At 51.0% G+C, this 22,844-nt stretch overlaps 2 protein-coding genes across 8 annotated transcripts in view; one reads left to right on the forward strand and one right to left on the reverse strand.

Annotated features, from left to right (window-relative positions):
* The first annotated feature begins 956 nt into the window (after positions 1-956).
* Positions 957-14,210, forward strand: Dexi (Dexi homolog). Of its 3 annotated transcripts, none has more exons than XM_063269584.1 (3): positions 957-2,322; positions 5,204-5,294; positions 13,615-14,210. In XM_063269584.1, exon 1 carries the CDS (start codon positions 1,904-1,906, stop codon positions 2,189-2,191), a length of 288 nt encoding a protein of 95 aa, XP_063125654.1. In that variant the 5' UTR covers positions 957-1,903; the 3' UTR covers positions 2,192-2,322; positions 5,204-5,294; positions 13,615-14,210.
* Positions 14,211-15,410: 1,200 nt separating this feature from the next.
* The window catches only part of Ciita (class II, major histocompatibility complex, transactivator), a 47,540-nt gene continuing 40,106 nt past the window's right edge, over positions 15,411-22,844 (reverse strand). For 3 of the 5 annotated variants that reach the window (NM_053529.2, NM_001270803.1, NM_001270804.1), the window contains exons 15-19: positions 22,192-22,278; positions 19,342-19,425; positions 19,147-19,230; positions 17,887-17,983; positions 15,642-17,371 (exon numbers count right to left, since the gene is read on the reverse strand). In NM_053529.2, the coding sequence (NP_445981.2) occupies positions 17,908-17,983; positions 19,147-19,230; positions 19,342-19,425; positions 22,192-22,278 (331 nt within the window). In that variant the 3' untranslated portion in view covers positions 15,642-17,371; positions 17,887-17,907. Of the gene's footprint in view, positions 17,416-17,886; positions 17,984-19,146; positions 19,231-19,341; positions 19,426-22,191; positions 22,279-22,844 lie in introns of all 5 variants that reach the window. The other 2 variants (XM_006245738.5, XM_039087000.1) reach the window with 2 other exon arrangements.

Genomic DNA, 22,844 nt, shown 5'->3' on the forward strand with positions numbered 1-22,844 from the left:
AGACCAACCAGTAACATCCCTGTTTATCCTTAAAACCTTTTTCTTTTGCACTTTAGTCTTAAAACATTTTGTAAGGATGCAAGCATTAATGTAAACGCCAATGTGAAACTAACCACAATGGACTTTCAGAGGTTTCCTCCGGTTGCCATCCAAAATCCATGCCCCTTCCTGACTAATTCAGTAAGAAAGAAAGAGAACTCCAAGCTCTCCATGTGAGGATTTCTTTCCTGGATCGGAACTGGGGACCTCTGTGGAAAGCAAGACTCTGTGCCTAACACCCACTCATTTATTCATTTCTACATTCACAGCTATTTAATCCTTGTGGCAGTCCTAAGAACAGAATTGAGTCGGGGACCAATGTTCTCTCCAGGGCCCAGGACAAGATTTTCACATAGCAGGTTCTTAAATGAATATTGATAGAGTGAATAAATTTTGGCTTGCATTGCTTCCAAGAATTAGAGAAATGGAGGCCAGCATCAGGCTAATGGTTTCTCATGTAAAAATTATGAAAGGACAGAAACAGCTCTGACCACCAAAGAAAATGCCCCAGCCTCAGCAGCTTCAAGAATCTGTTTCTCTGGGATTTGGTTTCCACATCTGTGAAAAAAGAACATGCGGCATTGCCTTGTCCAGTTCCTATAAAGCTAAGTGTGACCATAGATTAAAGGCCTTTTAAGAGTTGAGGATAGGCCTTAATCCCAGCATTCAGGAGACAGAGGCAGTGGAACTCTATGAGTTCTGGAACAACCTGGTCTATAGCCAATTTCAGGGTAGCCAGAGGCTTCATAGTGAGACCCTGGTTTTGCAGGACTGGGTTTTTTGTTATTTTTTTTTTTTTAAAGCTGAGAATGTAGCACAGAAATAGAGCTATGTCTTGCCTACATCTTGCACACCCAAGACCTTGTTTTTGATCCTAGCTGTTTAAACCCCGATGAAAGGCACCTTTAGCAAGCTCATCCTTCTAACGAAGCAAGGAGATGGTCTGTGAACAGAGAAACCTGAGCAGATATATACTTAGCATTATTGGTATTTTTTTTCACATGGACTGAAAAGTAAAAGGAAACAATAAGCAACCTTATTGGCAGATTAGACCTGCTTGTGGTGCTCTCCATCCAGGTGTCATGGAACCCTACCTATAATGCTGCTGTCAAAGACATTCAATGATTGATTGTTCTTATCATACCGTGAAAAAGAAAAAAAAAGCGCTTTGGGACTAGGATTTTCAGTGGAATTTCCGGCTTTCCACCTGGCATCATTTAAAAGTTGGGAAATTAAGTTCCAAAAAGGAACCATACCTAAGTTCTAGATGCAAAGTCTAGGGAGTTTAAACTGCAAAAGAGCAATTTAGAGACCGGAGCACCTCCCATGGGGTGGAGCAAAGGAGTACCCGCCCCGAACAGCTCGAACCAATAAGCGTAGAGCACTGAGCTAGCCAATGAATGCGGGCAAACGTGCGACTGACCAATGAGCGAAGAGCCTCTGGGTAGGCGGTGCTGGGAAGCAGCAGAGCGACACGGCGGCCGCAGCGATGGGCAGTGAGCCTGTGGGGAAGCCGACGGGGCCTAAGGAGCGCCTCGGGGAGACGGCAGCGGGGACCCGGCCTCAATTCTGAGTGCGGAGGGGGCGCGCGAGCGCGGCGCACCAAGCGAGTTGCTGGCCAGTTCTTGAGGGGCGAGCGGCCCGTGTGGTCCGCATCCCGATCCCGGGGCTCCGTGACCCGGCCCTGAGCATCTCGTGGGGGTCAAGGAGCGTCTTCCGAGGCCGCCCGGGGCCCAGCGCTGCCGCCACCGAGCCCCGGGGCGCCCCCTGGATGGCCGAGCTGCCCCCTCGCCGGCCGCCCGGGCGCCGCAGCGGCTGAGGTCGCTGGGATCGCCCGGCCGCCGCCCCCATCGCCGGCCCCTGCATGCCCGGCGCCCGGGTCGCAGCCCACCTGGACGCTCTGGGCCCCCTGGTCTCCTACGTGCAGCCACCGCTGCTCCCCTCTATGTTCTACGTGGGCCTGTTCTTCGTCAATGTGCTGATCCTCTACTACGCCTTCCTCATGGAATACATCGTTCTCAATGTGGGCCTCGTCTTTCTGCCCGAGGACTTGGACCAGGCGCTGGTGGACCTTGGTGTACTCTCAGACCCTGGCTCTGGCCTTTACGATGCAGACTCAGAGCTCGACGTCTTCGATGGATATTTGGAATAAGGTCTTGATTACTGTTCCCCACTTGCCTTCCGCCATCCACAACTCTTGACCTGGACCAGCCGCCTGTATCATGCCGCTGCCACTGGCTGGGGGCACCATCTGGACAGGGATGGGACCCCAGGAAGAGGCCCGTAAGTGCCCTTGAGGTGGGGGTGTATTGCCAGGAGGGAGATGTCCTCAGGGCAGACTAACATCCTTCCTCTAAGCTTCTAATTTCTCTGGCCACCTCCTCTGGATCTAACTCAGATGCTAGGAATAGTGTTTGGAGAGATTTTCCCCAAGGAAAGGGACTCAGGGTCTACACAAACATTTGAAGCAATCATGCAGTTTACCTCAAGGTTTGTGCAAAACGCTTTGTACCCCAAACCTTTTGAGGTGGAGCCATCAGCTCCTCCCCCAAGTCTTAGCCTGTCTTGTTGGTGACCTTGGGGTTTGGGGGAATGCTTTCTTTTCCTGAAAAGATAAACTGCTGTCATAAGAGGCACTGGTCACTTGTTCTGCGGCCTCTTGAGGTACTAGTTAAACTCAGGGGCTTCAAGCCAAGCCTTCGAGAATGGAAACCTTCAACAAACAACGCCGCACTTCCTGTTGGCAGTGTTTCTGCTGCTGTATTTGGAGTCAGGTTTCAGAGATCCTGGGTTGGTAGTGCCGCAGCTCAGATCCGCAGAGGCTGTCAGTTTCTTAGGCTGGCGCTCTGGAGCAGGCAGGCAGTTCTGAACTGGTGCTGGCTTTGTCTGCAGTATTTGCGAGGCCTCTCAGGACCCTCGGGTCAGCAGAGGGAGCCACAGGGTGGTGGGATTGAAGATCTGCCTTTGGGCTTTGTATCTGTCAAGAAGCTTTGTATATGTTAGAGTAGGGTACTGTGACTCCAAGGAGGAGTGAGACTGGCCAAAGCTTCCTAACTAGGGAAAGGGCACAGCAAGTTGTTGGTCCAGTGAGGTGTCATGGAGCAGGTCTAGTCCTGTAGCTGGGGAATGCTGGGATTTGGCAGGCTGTAGAGCCTGACTGGCAATGAAGAGGCATATGGAGCTGGTGGGCAGGGGCTCCTTTTAGATAACATACCAATGTCACCCCAAGGAGGCATTTACCTCTCCTTGCCTGTGTCACCTCATTGCCAGCATTGCCATAAGTGGGTGTCTTAGTTTGGGGTTCTGTGCCAGAATACCATGGCTCAAATAGCAAGTGTTTCATCCTCATACTTTTCCAAAGGGCACTAATCCCACCGGAGGACTCCATCCTCGCGACCTACTCACCCCTAACGCCATCACTGCAGAAACAGGCTTTCAGCAGTGGCATTTGGGAATACACTGTCAGTTGTAGAAATAAATAATGCATGGTGAGTGGGAAGTACTTGGGGACAGGGCATGATATCTTTGAAGAACTGTTTAGTAAGTTCAGTGGCATGCGCCAGCTGCCCTGTGTTCCTGCCAGCCTGACATCTATTCCTTCCTTTGAACAAATACCTATTTGTTGAGTACATGGTGAGCAGAGGCAGATGGAACCTGAGGGCACCTAGAACCAGTGAGTTGAGAGAAGTTTAGAGGCTGTGTTGCTGTGCTCTCGACTGTGCGGCAGCTGGCCTCTGGCAGATGCTGTGTGAGGGGACCATGGGGGGGAGAATAGGAACTGCTGCTTTAATGAGAGGGCGGGGTGGAAGAAGGCCTCTCTGAAGGGACGGCAACTATGAGCTGAGGCCAGATTTGATAGCAGGAGCCAGACAGAGGCCTCTGGAGCAATGCAGTCTGAGTAGAGGGGATCGTTAGTACCCTTACCTTGAGTTGGGAAAGGCATGGCTCATTCAGCAGCCAAAGGGAGGCTGGAGATACAGACTTGTAAAAGAGGTAAGTGGTAGGCCATAGATGACATGGCCAAGAAGAGTTAGCATCCAGTGACGGTCCTAGGCAGGGCATGACACAGGCCAGCTCCTGTTCTGTAAGATGACTGGCACTGTGAGTAGAATGGGCTAAAGGGGCAAGTGTAGGAGCAGGGAGCCGGGAGCCGGGTGAGGTGACTGGTGACTGGACAAGACCAGATCAGTGTCAATGGGGAAGCAAAACCACACCGGGAACACCTAACAGAGATAGGATTCCTGGGACCCACTCAGAACCCGAGTAGAGACTACAGACCAGTTCTGCTTCTAGGCCTTCTGTGTGTTCTCACATGGAGTCATTCAAAAAGCATTGGCCCTCCTTTTCCTCTCAGAGTCTAGGCTTGGCCCTGTGATCCCAAGTTTCATGTCTGTCTTTGAGCCAAGTAGATTCTCAGGCAGTAAACTTGGTGAAAATGTCTTATTTTATCTTCTTACCATATCAACAGAAACATTCCTGCTTCCAACTGAAAACATTGGCATATTCTAAGCTCAAAGCCAGAGCCCAAATGCTTTGACATGCTGTGCGGAATGCTGTGTGAGCAGAAACAGCAAGAAGCATTTCTTTGGGACACTCTTGGCTGACCCTGGGTTAGGGAAGATAAGGGATATAACAAGCCCCTCACCAAGGGCTGGAGAGTAATGAAGCCCACACTATACTACCTGTCCCCCAATCCAAACTAGAAGACCTTGGTCCAGGGCTATAAAGGCAAGGCCCAGAAGATGCAGGAGGATGACTGGTAGCAACGTGGAGTGAAGTGATCCAACCCTGCCTCCTGGCACCTTCCATGGACAGAGGTGGCTTGGGCCAGGCATGCTTGTTCCCACTCATGTTCACATGCACCCGTGTCCTAACAAGCCAAACCAGGGGACACCAACAGAAGGCATGCACACAGGACACACAGGCAGTGGAGTCTGGGGTGAATCTCAGCAAGAAAAAGGTCGTCCACTTTTGCTCCTCATCTCCAGCAGTGTAACTCAGCTTCTCACTTATTTACTGAGCACCTGTTTGAGGAGTCAGTGTGCAGTCAAGCTTAAGAGTAGTGATTGCAAACTCAGATGCTCTTGATTCAAACTGCAGGCCTAGCCACAGTCTTGGGAATGCCACTTAACTCCACATGTTGGTGACCTCTTCTATAAAACAGGGCTCATGAAAATCTGCCTTGTTGAGAGAACAAAGTGTTGGACCTCCCTGCATGGTGACTGGTCCATGAACATCAACCATTGTTATGACAGGTAAGTACAGTCTGGAATCATCTGCCCTCACCTGCCTTGTCCATTAACATTCATGTCTCATGACTAACAAAATGGGATCAGAGAACATGTCCATTGGTGTGTACACACACACACACACACACACACACACACACACACACACACACACCAACCTATTCCTGTCTTCCTGCCTATCTGGGCCCTAGAGACTTTTAGATCTCTGGGAAGTGGCCTCTGTGGTCTCTATAGAGTGTTCACTGTGGCCCAGGGCAGTAGGAGATAGTCTCCTTGCTTGCTGCGGGAGAGGACTGTGCGTGGCGTGGGAACCTTAGGGTGTGTGTGTGTGTATCGGAGTTGGGGTGGGGGTTGCTGACAGCCCATCTGCTAGGTTAGAGAGGCACCTTAACCTGGTTAATCTAGAGTCATGTAACAGGTAGCAGGTACCTACTGGACCCCCTTCCCTTGGCATATAAGGTACTGTAGAAGAGACACTGTCTCTGGCTTGGGAAGGGGAATGATGCCACCAGGGTCTGTGTGGCTGTGGAATAAGGGTAACCAATTCTTTGATCTGGCTTACTCTCAGGCCTCAGATGGCTCACCTGGGGACCGTGGCTGCTTTCTCAGCCTTCCTTGCCAGACTATAGCCTTTCCCGTCAACAGAATACCCAGCTGAGCATGCTGCTGCCCAACCATGCCCATCCATGGGTCACCCATGTATTCAGATCCCAGCTGTGGGAGACCTACCCTGTGGGCCTGGATCAGGGTGAGGGAAGATGCAGAATAACAGGCTAAGGCCAGAGGGTCTAGAGGTATGGGGGTGGATGGGCGCATGCCCTGCTCTGACTCGAGACACAGAAGGGCCCCTGGTCACAATGCTCCAGCCATCCCTTTGGGAAGAAAAAGTCTCCCGGCCAGCTGAGGTGCCAATGACCTCATGTCTCCAGGCCAGCTGAGATGCCAATGACCTCATGCCCCTGGCTCTGAGTTAGCACAGCCTGGAGGTTCCAGCCAGAAAAGTAGCCATATTACAGTCTCCTCTCAGCCCTGGGATCTATTTAGCTGAGCGAAAAACAGGAGGGCTTCTGCCAGATATTACTGCTGCGTTCATCCTGGAACCTCTGAGAACACCAGCTGCAATTGGGAAATCAAAATCACATTGAAAGACAGACTTTTATTTTTATTTCTGAGACAGAATCTCACTGCGTAGCTCTAAGTAGCCTCAAGTTCAGGATCTTCTTGCTCCTGCCTCCGGACTGCTAACTCAGTATGGCCAGTAAAGAAACTGAAGACTAGAAAGTGAGAAGCCCAGACACTGAAACCAAATAAGATGGTTGTGTCTCCCGCACAGCAAAGTGGCCACCAGGGAGCAGAAGAGCCTTCTGGGCCCACTTCAGCACAAGTCATGACCTCTCCAGGCCCATCTCATCTACGCGATCGCTCCTTTTATCCCAAATTCCTCCAAAAAAAATCTCTCAGAGAAATTTTAGAATTCTACACTTCTCAGCAAAGTTATAAAAAAATATAAAGTGCTCCCTTGTGCTCCCTTCAGCAGAACCTGCCAGCATGTCAGTGTTTCTGCTCATGTGCTCACATTCTCCCCTGTAGATACCTGTGCACGCACATGAACACACACATACACATGTGGATGGTCATGTTCTAAACCATTCGAGAGTGTACCACAGACATGATGTTCCTTTGTTCCTGAATTTTTGGTCTGTATTTTCCTAAATCAGGATGTACTTGACATCTGTAGTGTCCTTGTCAAAGCCAGCAAAAGGTCCTTGTCTTTTGAGATGGGGTCTGTTATAACCAAGACTGGCCTAGAACTGACCCTCCTGCTCTATCTCCTAAGCCCTGGAGCTGGGGCCAGCACGCCTGGCTGAGATCAGCGGCTGGACAGGGACAGGACTTGGGCACTCTGTCCCGGGGATGTCCTTTAAGGATAAAAGTGCAGGATTCGAGGTCACTGCTTTCTTTATTCTGACCACTTGCTCAGCCTGTCTATGTCTTGGTGTGACATTAGCCCTGTGCAAGAGGCTGGTGTAGCATTTGTGGGTTGTCTCTGCCTGGCGAAGCTCAGGTCCACCCGAGCTAGGATTCCATTCAGGTGATATGATCATGGCAGGAAGAGTGTGGTACAGCATTCTGAGAACCATGTGTCCCCTGTGGCATGCTGGTCCCATTAGCTTTGGTGATGTGAGCCAGGTCTCTTCACTGCTTTTCCTTTTAGAGTTGAAGATGAATAATGCCAGTTTTAGTGTTTCGTTTGTTTCAAAAAATGAATAAAAAAATTTTTTTAAGTTGGGCACACCTTTAACCCCAGCACTCTGGAGGCAGAGGTAAGATCTCTGAATTCAATGCCAGGCTGGTGTACAAATCAAGTTTCAGGTCAGCCAGGGCTACACATTGAAACGCTGTCTTTAAAACAACAACAACAAATCCAAACAACTAAAGACCAGCAGCACAGAGACGTCTACTTTCGCATGCGGACTTCGGCCCCATACTCACTGTCTAGCCACCGAAGGGAGAGGGCTTCCTCTCTTGCTGCTTCCACCTCCCAAAGGCTGGGGCTGTGCTCTTGGCTCACTGCATCCGCTTTATGGGTGTAGATGTGTACTACAGTGCCCATGTAAGGGGAGGGAACCAGCACTTTGTGAGCACTAGGAAAGCACTCTACCGCTGAACTACAGCCCCATGCCCTCTGGACTGTATTTTACCTTAGGTGTTTCTGAGGATCCAGCCCAGTGCTGCACACATCCTAAGCACACACCCTATTAGTGGGGGGGCACCCCAGACTGCTCTGGTCTATTTTTAAATGAATGCTATGTCACCAGGTGAAAGAAACCACCCTTTCTTAGTATAGGTGAAAGTAAGTGTCAAAGTGTTGACTTCTGTGGTACTGGAGTACAATAGTGAGATGCCTGGAGGAACTGAAACAAGTCTGAAACAGATGCCTTCGCCTAAAATGGCGAGGGCTGGGACCTACTTGATGTGTTGAGCTAGTACTACTAGATGAAGTTTCCTAGCACCAACTTAGAACTTCTCTGAGAAGTAGTAAGACGTGACCAAGAGCAGCAGAGCAATCTGTATGTTTGGTATGGATGTGTGATTATTCCAGCCGCTCATGTGACCCAGAAAGTTGTTTCCTAGAGTTTTGCAGTCACAAAGTTGGGGTTTAAACCCCAGTTCTACCAGTACTTTGGATAAGTGACATCACTTCCCCTAAGCCTCAGTTTCCTTATCTGTAAATTGGGAATAATGGAATGTGCCTAGGGGCTTACAGTGATTGAGTGGGTTCGTGAGTGATGGTAGGTGATTTGTTAATGGTGTACAGCACCATGTGATGTGTTAGACCAGAGGCCCCTACCCCAGGAACCCCTCCCCTTTATTGGGGTTCCTTGCTCTTCTGGGGCCAGTAACCAGAGGAGAGCATCACCGTGGACTGCCTGTGAAGCAGACTGGGGTTGGCGATACTTGGTACCCACTGAGAGTCCACTGATGCTGATGCCCTGCAACTCTCATTCCGCATCCCTAAAGGCCTCCTTCCCAGGCTTCCTGCGTAGAAGGGAGCTTGGCTGAGAGGTTAGAATGGGGTGCCTCTCCCACAGAGCTTCCCCGCGTCACTTTGGGATGGTCACTTGGTAGGCTTCATTAGGTACTGAGGGAAACTGAGGCTTGGGGCAGTTTGGTGACTCACCTTAGATGCCCAGCTATGAGCCATCCACAATTTCTGAAGTGAGGTGCTAGACTGGAGGAGTCCCTGGGAGGTACCAGAGGAGGTAGGCTCACGGCGCCCTGGTCTTCTCTGGTTGTAGGTGTCCCTTCACTGTCTCCTTGGCATTACTTCATTACCTTTCTCAAATTACAAATGCTGGGTGTTTTTTATAGTTATGACAGAGGCATGAAGATCATTAATTTGAGGTCAGCCAATAGTCGTAGTAAGGCCCTACATCAAAACAATAATAAATACTCTTGAATTGGCCCAGGTGAAGTGGCTAGTACCACTGGTTTCAGCACTGGGGAGGCTGGGGCACCAGAGCTCGAGTCGGCCCAGGCTACACAGTGAAACTGTCTCAGAGAGGAAACAAAGGTTGCAGAAAGCTACTGTTGGGGCTTGTGAGGTGGCTCAGCAGGCAAAGGCACTGGCTGCTGCCAATCATAGTGACCTGAGTTAGAGCCCCAGGACCTACCCGGGAGAAGGAGATCGGTCTCATGAACACTGTCCTCAGACCTCCATACCTATGCCCTGGCACATAGATGGAATCTATTTTAGACTTGCTTCAGTTCCTCCAGGCATCTCACTACTGTACTCCAGTATCGTAGAAGCCAAAACACTGTGGTCTGGTCTGGGGGTTCTAGAGAAGGGACACTCAGCCTGCCTGAGTGAGTAGTGTCCAGGTAGTGTGTGACAGCTGCAGGAGCTCCTGGGCAGGCAGATGCAGCCAATGGGGATGGCTGCAGACACACTAGATGGCACATAGTAATGAGCATGCACAGCCATTGTGGGGGTGGAGTCCAGGCCTGAGCTGCCAGCTCTCACCCAGGATTGGCCTGTGTGAAGATAGGAAGCATCTCTCCTCTTCTGTCCTTGCAGCTGCCAGGGAGGTGGCCAGATTGCTACCACACCCTTGACCGTGGGCCAGGTAGCCTCCTGCTACCAGTCTGCCTCTAGCACAGCAATCCCACATATATGCAGAGCTGGGCAAGCAGTGCATTGTGGGTATGTGGAGAAAGTGAGATGTAAGTCTGTGGCCCTGAGAAGGTAGTTTCTGCTTTCCCCCAACCACCTTACCCCCCCCTTTTTTTTGAACATTTATTCATGTATTCAGGGGTGGGCATGGGTATGCCATGGTGCACATGTGGATGTCAGAGAGAAACTTGTAAAAGTTGGTGTTTTCCTTCCACCATGTGCATCCTGGGATCAAACTAAGGAAGTCAGACTTGGCAGCAACTACCTGTATCAGCTAAGCTACATTCCTGGCCCCTGAATTATATTGTATATGGTTGTTTTCTTTAAATCAATTTTTTAAAATTATTTATTATGCATCTATTCCTATGTGAGTCCATGTCCATGTAGGGGACAGTGGAGGTCATAAGAGAGCATTGGATTCTCTGGAACTGGAGTTATAGGTAATTCTAAACCACCATGTGGGTACTGGGAACAGAACCTGGATCCCCTGCAAGATGCTCTGAACTACCAAACCATTTCTCCAGTTCTTAAAGCAGCATTTAAGAGGAACAAAAAAGCTTTAAAGGAGAGGAACTTGAGCGACAGGACCCTGGCCTCATTGGCTATCACTAGCAGACTCAGCAAGTGATCTGGAAATCGGCAGCACCCACTGAAACCTAGGTCAAGGCATGGGCACAAGGACAGAGCTCCTGGGACAAAAGGCTGTCAGACCAGCAGCTGCTGTAGTCACAAGGACTGGCAGAAAGTGAGACCTCCTTGGTAGTTCCTACCCTATCCCTGCCCCCGGCCGGGGCATCCCTGCAGTACATACCCAAGAGGGGGAATCTCAGTGAATTATTGTGCTTCAGGCTTCTGAACATGGCTTTCAAGACTTGCATGTCTCCCCAAGGTTCGTTGGAAGGAAGAGCAGCCCCAAGTAGGCTCTGGTATGAAGGGACAAGAGTTCCCAAAGGCCTTTCTAGAAGCCCCAATATACCTACAGCCCCTGCTTCCCATAGGCTCTGTGGACAGGTGGGAGGGGACCAACAGGTGGAGGCCTTGTCTGTGGTGGGGTCAGTGGGAACCACAGAAGGTTCCTGATATGGTGGAGTGGATTCCCAGTTGACCTCTAGCAGATAAGTCTGGTAGAGAATGGGAGAACGTTTCAGCACACAGCTCCCACCCTGCTATGTTCAGAACTCCAGGGGACTAGTCTTCCTGTGGGGTGCCCTTCCAGTGCAGCACAGCCCTGTGTGGACCTCCAGCGGTGCTCACAGCCTTGTCCCATCTTTGGGAGGGTGACTCCAAGCTAAAGTTGCTCACAACTTGGCATAGTACTTGGCTCCAGTCTTCCAGTTGGGGCCCAGCATAAAAACACTGGCATACAAAATGGGAACAGGAACTGGTGGTGCACAGCACTTGTTCTGTTTGTGGAAACACACTTATACTAGATGGTCTAGCCTGGCCTCAAGCTCAGTCTTACCCTGTAGCCCAGGCTGGCCTCCAACGTGCCTTTCCCTGACCTTAGCTTCCTAGTTCTGGAAACACAGCCACGGCGCCACAGCTAGGCAGATTTCAGTACTTCTGAGCTGAGCATCTTTCATTGAGCATCTTATGCTTTCTAAGCCTTGATGTCTTTATCTGTCCAACAGGCAACATCAACTCATGGGCTGGTAGGGAGGGTGGAGATACCCATGAGCCCTTGGGCTTATTTGGGAGGAGATCTCAGGAATTCCATGTGGAAAGTGGGAAGTGAGGCCAGCAAGACAGACCAGGTGGGCACTGAGCAGACTGCCACTGTAGTCTGGGGCTCAGTCCTGCTCAGAATCCCCAGGATCCAGAATCCCCAGGGGCTGGGGTGTTAGTAGTCACAGTGGAAAGCAGTTTGCTGTGGAGGTCATTGACTCTCTTGTTCTTATAACTGGGACCCAGTCATTCTCTGGAAATAGGACAAAGGTCTCGGGATCAGAGTGCCCAGGGCTGGGGAAGGTAGGTGGAAGGGATATGTTGCATGACAAGAGTGCCGGGTGCAGTGGCAACCCTGTTTGTGATTGTCTCCATTTGTTACCAGTTCAGTGCCAGCTCTGCCTGCACTACTTGTGCAACTGCTTCTTTAAGCCTCTGTTTTGCAATCTGTAAAATGGGGAGAGGCACAGTTCCTGGTGGAAATGGTTATGCCTGATTAGTGGCTCTTGGAAATAGGTGGGGGACAGTTTTGGCAGCCAAGGTTGACTGGAGGTGCTACCGGCTTTTGCTGGTTGGGGGCTAGAGCTACTGCTAAATCTGATGCCAATGGTTGCTCTCACATACCCCTGAATAGCATTCCACAGGGTACACTGCATGTTTCACAGAGATTATCCCGCGGGATGCACGTGGTGTTTATAGAGGGAAGAGTCTGAGGTGGGCTGAAAGGAGGGGGACCTGGGAACCCCACTTTTCAGAGATGCTGATGACAGCTAAACACAGGATTGAGGGGACTGGAGGAGATAACCTGACATGGGACCAGGACTTGCAAGTGATGATGTGTCATGGAAAGAAGAGGCAAGTGGGGACACAAAGTTGACTGGCTACCTTCCTGTAAGCACAGTACTTTCCCAGGGAGATGTGAGGCACTGCCCACTCTCTGGAGCTTACTCAGCTGCCCCCACTTGATCTCCCTTATGGCTGAGATCCGTCTCTGACTAGCATCTTTTTCCTCAACCTGAACACCTGGCCAGCCCTCCTTTACCATGGAAAACTACTGGGTTCTCCAGAACCACAGAAGTGAAGCAAATTCCTTAATAAGAACTGGAGACAAACACCCTCAGGAGCTGGGCACGCAGCTCAGTGGGTAGAAGGTTTCCTCAGCATGTATTCCACCCGACCCTGAGTTCCAAGTTCCATTTCCAGCAGTGCCTAATTGCCCAGCACTTGGAAGGTGGAGGCAGACGAATCAGAAGTTGAAGGCTATCCTGGGCTACCAACCTGAGACCCTGCCTCAAAAACAAAAAGTCAGCAGGAAATGACAGAAATAGGGTGGGAGAGGAGGCTCAAGAGGACCTTGTGCTAAGGTGCTCTTGGTGGTTAATGGTTAATGGCTGCTGGCAGAGTGGGAGTTATTTTCTCCATCGTGTGTAGCTTCTAGTCAGTTTCCTGTGTTCCCTCAAATAATTCCTCAACCATGGTCATGCGGGCAACCCCAGTTAAACTCAGTCATCATGAAAGAGGCGGTAAAGTGGAAAGCAAGAGGAGAGAGGAAAGCCAGTATGAAAGAGAAACGAGGGGAAATGTCCTGCTACAGTATATACACATGTGAACTTGTCAAAGAATTAAAATCACTTTTAAGGGGCCGGAAAGACGGCTCCACAGCCGAGGGTACTGACTGCTCTTCCTGGGTTTAATTCCCAGCAACCCAACAGCAACTCAACATCTGTCTGTACCTACAAGATCTGACACCCTCACACAAGCATACCTGCAGACAAAACACAAGTGCACATAAAAATAAGCTTTAGGAAATTAAGAAATTATTTTTAAAAGAGGGAGGAAGGAGCCCCATCCTGAGCAAGGGACTCCGGAGAGTCTAGAACATGAGGAGGAGAGCAAGGCTTCCCTGCCCCCGCCTGAACTGTAGGGAGACGGCCCTGCAGAGGTGCCCTGGCCCTGCTGATGACTGTCCTTTGTCTTCTTGGTTAGGCCTGCTCGTGCCAACAACCAGGTTCCTGCCCCAACCCAGGCGTCTGCCAGGAGAAGTGAGGACTCAGTGCCGAGATGGGGAGTTGCCAGATCCTCCGAACGCCTCGCCTGCCACCCAGCTCTCCGCTGCTCTGGACCTGGCTTGTGACTTGCCACCTTTGTGATGGATGTTTACAGGAACCCAACCAGACGTCACCCACAGCCGCACCTGCCTCCCCCACTCAACCTCCGGGAAGGACACGGAGAGCTGAGGTGGCAAACGGACTCATGCTTAGGCTTTTCCCGTCAGCATTGTTTGATGCTGGTTGACCTTAAGCCTGGGAAGACTTCAGACCCAAGACTGTTGATCATAGTTTCAGGGTGTCACTCTGGAGGGCTATGCCAGGGCCCAGGACAGGGTTTAACTTCTCCAGGTTGACAGAACTGAGATACTGCACTGGGGAAGGCCATGCTGTGTCTGGCTAGAAATCTATTTTTGGAAGTGTGAGTGGTGTGTAAAGTGTGAATGGTGTAGATCCTTGAATTTCCATAAACCTGTAAAAGCAATACCTAGAGGCTGACTTATTTCATTAAAAAAAAAATGTAAGCAATTCCAATCTCCTTTGCCTTGTCTGGTTGCTGGTGTGTGTGTGTGTGTGTGTGTGTGTGTGTGTGTGTGTGTGTGTGTGTGTGTGTGTTGAATTGACTCCTTCCCTATGGATGTCAACTTTCTAACAGGGGACCCGCAACTTACCTATCTCTTGAGATGGCACCATTCTAATTACCAAAAGATTCTCTAAACTGCTTCGGTTCTACCCCAGGTCCCACCCTGGTGCAACCCTCAAGCGTCCATGGCCCAGGAGCCTTCATGCAGTGCATGTCATGACCAGCCATAGCCAGCAGCTCTGTCCATGAGGCATCTTCAATTTGCTGAGATGCAAGGTTTCCAGCCCAGGAACCTAGAGCATTTTGTCCTCAGTGCATGTTACAGAATGCCTAGCATGAGGATGAGCCATCCTTCTCACATTTACTGAGCACCTACTATGGACAAGGCTCTTGACTGGGTGCAGAGAGCCCAGGGATGATCAGAGCAGTTAAATCTCATGTTTCCCTAGAGCTCACATCCTACACAGGCAGACAACAAAAGTTCAAGAAGGAAAACAATGAAGTGAAGTTGGAGAGTGGGGTACAGCAGGAACAAGAGACACAGATCTGCAGGAGGGTCCTTCCTGTAGAGTCCAGTGGGAAGTCGGTCACATGGAGTCTGAGAAGGAATGTTCCGGGCAGAGGCAGGAATAAAACAGGGCGGAGGAAAGGCCGGGAGCTCCTGCACTGAGCTGTGTGCTGGGTTTTTATTTGTTAGGACAGTGCCTCCCTGTGTAACATAGACCAGGCTGGCCTTGAGTTCACAGAGATCTGGGGTTAAAGGTGTATGCTACCACCCATGACCTTGGTGTTTTTCAAGATTTATGTATATGTATGTGTGTTTTGCCTGTGTGTGTGTGCACCAAGTGCACACAGTGCCCATGGAGCCCATAAGAGGGCATCAGAACCCCTGCCAGGCACTGGTTTCAGCTCTTAATTTTTCTGTTTAAACAGGCTAGAGAAACGACTCAGTGATTAAGCGTCCTTGCTGCCTTTGCAGGGGACCCGAGTTCTGTTCCTGGCACCAACACAGAGGCTCATCACCACCTGTAGCTCCAGTGCACACACAGTGCACTGAAACTTCCAGAGAACTTGTGATCACTGGTTCCCCCTCCCATCGTGTGGCCCTGGGGATCAGGCTCGGGCCACCAGGCTTGCTCTAGCCCCTCAGCCACTTTCTGACTCATTTTATTAATATTGTTTCCACATGGAGTCTTTACGTAACCCAGAAGAGAAGATCCATGACTCTTCCCATTTTACAAATAAGGAAGCTAAGGCACAGAGGAAACTTGCCTTGCATATGCAGCAAAATGGAGCATGAAACCAGACAGCTCAGTCGAGAGTTGGTGTTGTGTAGTCCTTTGAAGGTAAGATGCTTCCCAGTGCACAAGATTAAGAACCAGTGAGGTTTGTTGAGCATTTACTATGTCCCTGCCTTCACCTAATCAACTCATTAAGATGACAGGCATCAACACAGCAATGAGAGGCATTTTGGCATCTCCAGACAGATCAAAGCAGAGGTACAGCAGGTGCCTGCCTTGGAGAGTGCCTCAGTGCTGTCCCCTTGTGGTCACATACATGGGACTTCCATGTGCCACCGCTGAGCCTGATGCCCTATCAGGTCTTATGTAAAGAGCTGCAGCAGGATCCTCTTCAAGAATCACCTCCGAGAGGCCATGACCCCTGACCCCCGACCCCAGGCCCTCTAGCCCAGTTCCCACCTCCTGGGACATGCCAGTCCTGCTGGCATCAGGGCTGGCATGCTGGAGTCACACAGACAGCTCCCTCTGCCAAGACATGAAAGCAAGCTGTCACCGTCCAGATGGAGGGATCAATGGTGCCTGAGCTCAAAGGTGGTGGCCAGAGAAAACAGGAACAATGGCGCAGGTGCTGCCAAGCTCTTTGGGCTAGCTGCAGCCAAGGCTGGCCACCTTGGCTACAGAGATGCTCCCAGGATGCAGCAAGGCAGCAGGAGAGAACACTCCACTGTCTGGTGCTCACTGCTTCAGTCCTCAGGTCCGGGAGTAAGAGCTTTTCACTGCATCTTCGGAAGCTACGAAGATCTTTGCAGTGAAGACAGGGCCTCAGCGGTGGTGGGCTGTATGGTATGCACAAGGGTGCGGTGGAAGGTGGTAGAAGCCATACTGTGTGGCCTTAAGGCCTGTTCTGAACAGTCTACAGACTGTCTCTGCTGGCTTGTGTCTCCTCACTTTCTCCTCTCTGGGTGGTCCCCCTATAACACAGCTAAAATACGAGCCCCAGCCAGCTGTCCCAGTAAAGACTCGGGGCTCCCAGCCAGCAACCTGTGTCACATGCCACACTCAAGATGACTCCAGCCTGACTTCTGGTTGGTGGAGACAGACGGCTGAGCCTGCCTGGTGGGCAGATGTGGACTGTTTTAAGTTACTGTGGTTTGGCTGGTTTGGGATTTCTCTTGTTTTGTTTATTTGCATGTTTTTGCATTAGATGAGACAGAAGGTGTCCCCAGATGGGACTTGGTGCATTTAAAGTGTAGTGAGTGCGAAGGAGAGGCCAGAAGAGCTGCCCGCTGCAGCCCTGAGGTGGACCGTGCCCTGGCTCTTGTTTCAATGCAGGGCCTGGGCCAGGCCTGACTCAGCTTCGACCTAAAGTTTATGAACAGTGCCACAAGTAGAAAGAGCTGCCATAGGCTCCCTGTCACCTCTAGAGGTCGCAGAACAGCATCGCCCTTGGCATCTTCAGAGCCTCCAGTAGGCCGCTGGGAGCAGTGGGAAGACATGATTTCTCACAAGGAAGGCAGGCCCTTGGATGCTTCAGTTCCTCACTGGCCTGGAATGTCGAAGAGAAGGCCTTCGGCCTCCTGGGTGAACCCACACGAAGGAGCCCCAGGCCTGTCTGCCAGTGCTCACAGATGCAGAACGGGGCATCTATGAAGGTATCCATGAAGATAGCTGGTGCCAGAAGAGCCTGCAGCTGGTCTTGGAGCCTGCAGAGGAACCAGACATGTATCCAGTCCTCATGTAGGCAGGGCCCAACTCTGAGCCTGCAGGGGCAGGGTGATCGGATGCTGACTCTCCTGGGATATGGCCCGCAGAAGAGCTGAGTCCACAGTATCCAGTTCAAGGTCCAGCATGGTCAGTGTCCCAGAGTACGGCTGTGGGAGATCAGGAGAGGCAGGTGAGCTTCCAGAGGAGCAGCCTTGACAAAAGAGTAGGAGCTGTCACAATGTGGGGGACTGAAGGAGGGACTGGAGGACAATGACAGCACAGGCCAGAGGAGAGAGTGGACAGATACAGGGCGAGGGGACAATCGTCTTCATGTTGCTGGCAGGAACATGAAGTTTCATCTTCCCGTGAAGATGAAAACAGCAGCAAGAAAGACATAAAGCTTCAAAGGAAGGACTTCCCAATGCTAAGGGTGGGGATTATGGGTGACTGGCTTGGCCTGTTTTTCCCTGGTCTTTAAGCTTGGCCTCACGGAGGTTCCTTGGCCCAAGTCCCCCAAGTCTGGAGAACACCTGCCAATTTGGAGACAGGATAGCTCCAGATGACACACGGATCCAGGACAGCCAACCAGCCTCACTCAATGCCCTTAGTCACCCCTTTACAAGGACACTGACCCAGATGTCCCTGCTGGTTTCGCTCCTGGTCTGGTGTCCAACATGGTTACCTTGTCCAGGGTACAGCAGGGTCATCTCAGGCTAATCCGGGCATCCAGCTGCTGCAGGTGTTCCTGGACCCCAAAGGGGATAGTGGGTGTCCACATTCTGCAGAGGGGACATGGGGCCCGGGGCCAGGTTAGAGGAAATGAAGCAGGACACCCAAGGACAAGCTGCTCGCAAGCCCCACCTCCCACTCTGTCCAGAGCCTTGAACACATCCCATCTGGCAGGGTCCAGACCAGCATGGGGAGAACAGAACATTTTGAGCCCACCCCCCCCCCCCGCTTCAGTCCCTATTTGCTGTGTGACCTAGAAATCGTCTACTCTGTGCCATATTCCCTTTAGTTGTAAAGCGGATCCTGTTATGGTTTCAGTTCGGTCCATCCTCCACAGGCTCACGTTTTGAATGCATTCTCCCCAGACTGAGACACTAGTTTGAAGGCTGTGGCATCCTTAAGAGGTAGGACCTGGCTGGCGGAAGTAGGTCACTGTGGGTGGATCTTAGAAGGTAATGGCCTGCAGCCCTGGCAGCTAACTGCTTCCTGCCAGGTACGACAAGCTGCACCCTTGTGATGGTGAGTGCCGCTGCCCCCGCCCTCTTTTGCCTCTGTCAGGTATTAGGGTCACAACAGGAGAGGCCTCTAGAGATCCCGCTGCTCATCTGAGAGGGCAGGCACAACTGTGCAGGTCAAAGCCGTCAGAAGAGCAGACAGTGCTGGACATCAAACATCAGTGCGGCTTAGTAAGTTTTAAGTTGGGCACAGCACATGCTTCTATAGTGCCCACACTTGGGAGGCTGAGGCAGGGGGATCAGGAGCTCAAGTGCAATTCTGTCTCAAAAACAAACAAAAGATGAATTTGCTATTTTTTTTAATCTTCTAAGAATGACTGGATTAGGCAATTTCATATGATTCCCCCTGATGAAATATTCATTGAGTGTTTTGTGTGGCAATGTTGTCCTAAAAGTTTAGGGCAGGCACATGGCTCAGGTAGTGGCCTGCTTGCCTAGGACACACCAAGTCCTGACTTTGGTCCCCATTGCCACATGCATTTGGACAGGGCAGTGCATGCTTACAACTCCAGCACTTGGGAGGCAGTCACCCTCATGAGACCCCGCCCCCAACCAACAAAATGTGTTCTATATCTCGACTAACACGACCAGAGACCAGCAGGCAAATCACTTGTCATCCCAGGATCAGGCACTGGTTGGCAGGGGTGGGATTTGAGTCTAGAGACACAAACTCCAACCCTGGGGGCAAGGTGACTTACGCCAGTGTCTCCACCTGAGGGCACTTCTGAAGGCTGGAGGTCAGCTGCTGGGCCCCGACAGCCGTGAACTTGTTGAACTGGACACTGAAGAGAGAGGCCGATCCTGAGGCATGGTGACTCCCACCTCAACCCTTCTCACCACGCAGATGGGAGATCCTCTGCCTTCCCCAAATACCACCCAGACCCAACACTCACTCCATCACCCGGAGGGACACCATGTCTGGAAGCACTCGTGCCAGGCTCTTGGCCCCTTCGTCACAGATGCAGTTGTTGTACAAGCTGCCGGCAACAGAGGAAGGAAGACGGTTGGGTGCTGGGGCAGCTCAGGCCAGGGGACAGCCACTTTCCAGTGAGATTACTGCTCCATTCTGTGTGTGTGTGTGTGTGTGTGTGTGTGTGTGTGTGTGTGTGTGTGTATTCATCCATCCATCCATCCATCCATCCATCCATTCATTTCATGTATCCCCCATACTGGTCTGGAACTTGGTATGTGGTCAAAGATGACCTTTAACTTCTGATGCTGCCTCCCCTCCTGACTACTAGTGTTACAGTGCACCACATCCAGTTATGCAGTGCTGGGGAGGGAATGAACCCAGGACCTCACACATTAGCAAGCACTCTAACAACCAAGTTACATCCCCCAGGCAAGCCCTACTGTCCCATTTTACAGATGGACTAATTGAGGCCCAGAGAGTTGAAGCCACTTATTTGTGGTTCCACAGTGAGTACAAGATACAACAAGCATGGGTATTAAGTTGTATACTGGGCTTCGTGGCTCAGGCCTGCAATTTCAGCTACTTGGGAAACTGAGGCAGAGGGATTACAAGTTCAGGCCAATCTAGGATACATGAGACCCTGTGACAAATTAGAACTTTTTTTTAAAAAAAATTATTATATGGATGTATGGTTGTTTTGCCTGGAAGAGGGCATTGGATCCCCTGGGACTGGAGTTTACAGATGGTTGTGAGCCACCATGTGGGTGTTAGAAATGGAATCTAGGTTCTCTCTCTGCAAGAGCAGCCAGTGTTCTTAACTGTGGGGCCATCTCCACAGCCCCTCAAAAATAGAAAGTTAAGAAGGCTGGGGTTATAGCTCAGTAGTAGGATGCTTGTCCAGTATACATGAAGCAGTTCAGGGCTCCACACTCAGCAACACACACACACACACACACACACACACACACACACACACACACACACACCGCACGCACGCACGCATGCATGCATGCACAGGCACACACACTATACACACATATACTATATATACACACACACAGACGTACACACAGAGAGACATACACACACATACACACATGGAGGGAGGGAGAGAAAGGAAGGAGAGGAGAGGAGAGGAGAGAGAAAGACAGGGGGAGATGAAAGAGGAAAAATAGTAGAGAGGAGAGAAGGAGAAAGGGGAGAAAGAGGAAAGACAGGGGGAAGGGGAAAGAAGGAGACAGAGAGGGAGAGGGAGACGGAGAGGGAGAGGGAGAGGGAGAGGGAGAGGGAGAGGGAGAGGGAGACGGAGAGGGAGAGGGAGACGGAGAGGGAGAGGGAGAGGGAGAGAGGTGTTTCTCAGCCCAAAGTATGGAGACAATAAGGGGAACAACTTCCCAGGTTCAAAAACACGTCTCTTTCCAGCCACTTGATTTCCTACACACACCATTGCTCATTTGTAGAATGGGTAGGGAGGGGTCACTGTAGGGAGAGCAGATGGCTTCTTGCTGGTTTATGCTGTACGCTACATGTTAGCCAGGTCTCAGAGCGTGACACACAGAAACCACTGAGGGCCATATGAGATATCGCAGAAGGTGAGTTATGTTGGCCTCGGGAAGAAGAAAACCCAGAAACTCTGGGGACTTTGAAGTTTATGTATTCTGTATTATGAGATAGCCATGGGCATTTGTAAGTCCAGTCCCAGGGGACCTCCTATCATCTTCTGGCCTCTGCAGGCACTGTATGTTTGCCATATGGGTGTATATGTAGATCACACACGAGAGAGAGAGAGAGAGAGAGAGAGAGAGAGAGAGAGAGAGAGAGAGAGAGAGAGAGGAGGAGGAGGGAAGGAGGCGGAGAGGGAGGGAGGGAAGGAGGGAGGGAGGGAGGGAGAGGTCACCTTCACCTTCACATTCCTGCCACAGGCCCTCCTACCATCATGGGCTGTACCTCACACTGAGTCTAAAGAACTCCCTCCTTCCTTCCTTCTTTTCTTCCTTCTTTTCTTCCTTCTTCCTTCCTTCCTTCTTTCCTTCCTTAAGTTGTCTTTATTTGGTCCCAGCAACAATAGTAGTTAGTATGCCTTCATGGTTCACAGGCACCTGCCTGTCTGACCTAGACTTTCTTGACCTCCACCCCCACCCCAAGGATACCCACGTTAGGGAATATTGTACACTTAGCACAAAATGAGGGTGTTAGATGGGTACCAAGTACATACATTATGAGTCATGCAGGGCACAACTCATTCATGGCACAAAGGACTTGGTTGGAAGGATAGAGGAGCAGCTGCCTCAGTAGAGCTGGATAGAAGACATCTTTCCTAGAACATGACTTGGGGAAGAAAACCCTTTCCCAGTTAGTCGAGAACTGGTAGTACTGCACTGAATGACTGGGGCTCCTGGGGCTCCGGTTCAAACTCAGTTCCCCTCACAGTCCCCTAGTACCAAAGACTCGCTGAAAGGAGTTTTGAAGTTGGAGATGCTACACCAAGGTCTTCCAGAAGGTGGCAGCATAAACACTGGCTGGGATGATGGTGGACAGCCCAGAAGCCAGCACTAAAGGGCTTTCCTGTGGGCTCTTCCTCCGGTAAGAGGCAACAATCTACTGCCCACTAGGGACAGCACTGGGGTATGACACACGATCGTTGACATGGCTCATTTTACAGATGAAGACATGAAAGCTTGGAAGCAACTTGCCCCAATGCTGTGTGATGTTCCACAAAGACCTTGCAAGCCAGCAAAAGGGGATCCTACACACCCCAAACACATACACACTCACCCCCTACCTCCCCATCCCTGCTTCCCCAAACCACTCAGCAGGGCACCTCACTCACCTCAGCCTTAGGAGGGACTTGGCCAGGGCCGGCAGGGCTTCTGCAAGCTTGCAAGCTCCCACATCGGTGATGCTATTCTGGGACAGGCTAGGGAGACACAGGGAGGAAACTGTTCAGGACCCAAGTGTGAGGCTCTCCCTTTCCCACTGGCTGGAAATGCACCACCTCACAGGTGGTCTGTAGCCACGCCCCTGCGATAGCCAGCCTAGGGAAGGATCATGGGAGAGTGGGTTTGGGGGTGAGAGGTGGATGACAGGGAAAGAGAGCGCCTCTGCTTCCACCGGCTGTCTAATTTGATAGTGCCCTTTTCCCCTAGGGCGGCTTTCCAGCACTACGCACTGTAGGTACTTAATAAATGCTCTTATGTCCAGGAATAGAACGGAAGGGGGGTGGAGGGAGGGGCTGTGTGAGGGAGGGCTGAGAGGAGGGGAGGGTGCGACCAGAATGTAAAGTGAATGAATAAATGAATTTATGAAAAAACAGAGAAAGGCCAGAAGTAGACTGTTGAAACTTATAGAGGCGTCTACACTGTATGTCTACACTGTACATCAAGGAAATTTACACAGGAACCCTTGGATATCTTCAGGCTTCTAAACCTTGTGCATAACATGGAGTGTTGACAGATATTTTTTTTTTCGGAGCTGGGGACCGAA

The sequence above is a fragment of the Rattus norvegicus genome, chromosome 10, assembly GCF_036323735.1.
Source record: "Rattus norvegicus strain BN/NHsdMcwi chromosome 10, GRCr8, whole genome shotgun sequence".
NCBI lineage: Eukaryota > Metazoa > Chordata > Mammalia > Rodentia > Muridae > Rattus > Rattus norvegicus.

Excerpts from the sequence above, each read along its gene's own strand:
- Dexi (XM_017597443.3), top strand. The coding sequence starts at position 2,262 with ATGCCGCTGCCACTGGCTGGGGGCACCATCTGGACAGGGATGGGACCC. Across the intron at positions 2,323-5,203 it reads GGGACCCCAGGAAGAGGCCC|GGCTCATGAAAATCTGCCTT; the intron begins GTAAGTGCCCTT and ends TCTATAAAACAG. Across the intron at positions 5,295-13,614 it reads ATCAACCATTGTTATGACAG|GCCTGCTCGTGCCAACAACC; the intron begins GTAAGTACAGTC and ends CTTCTTGGTTAG.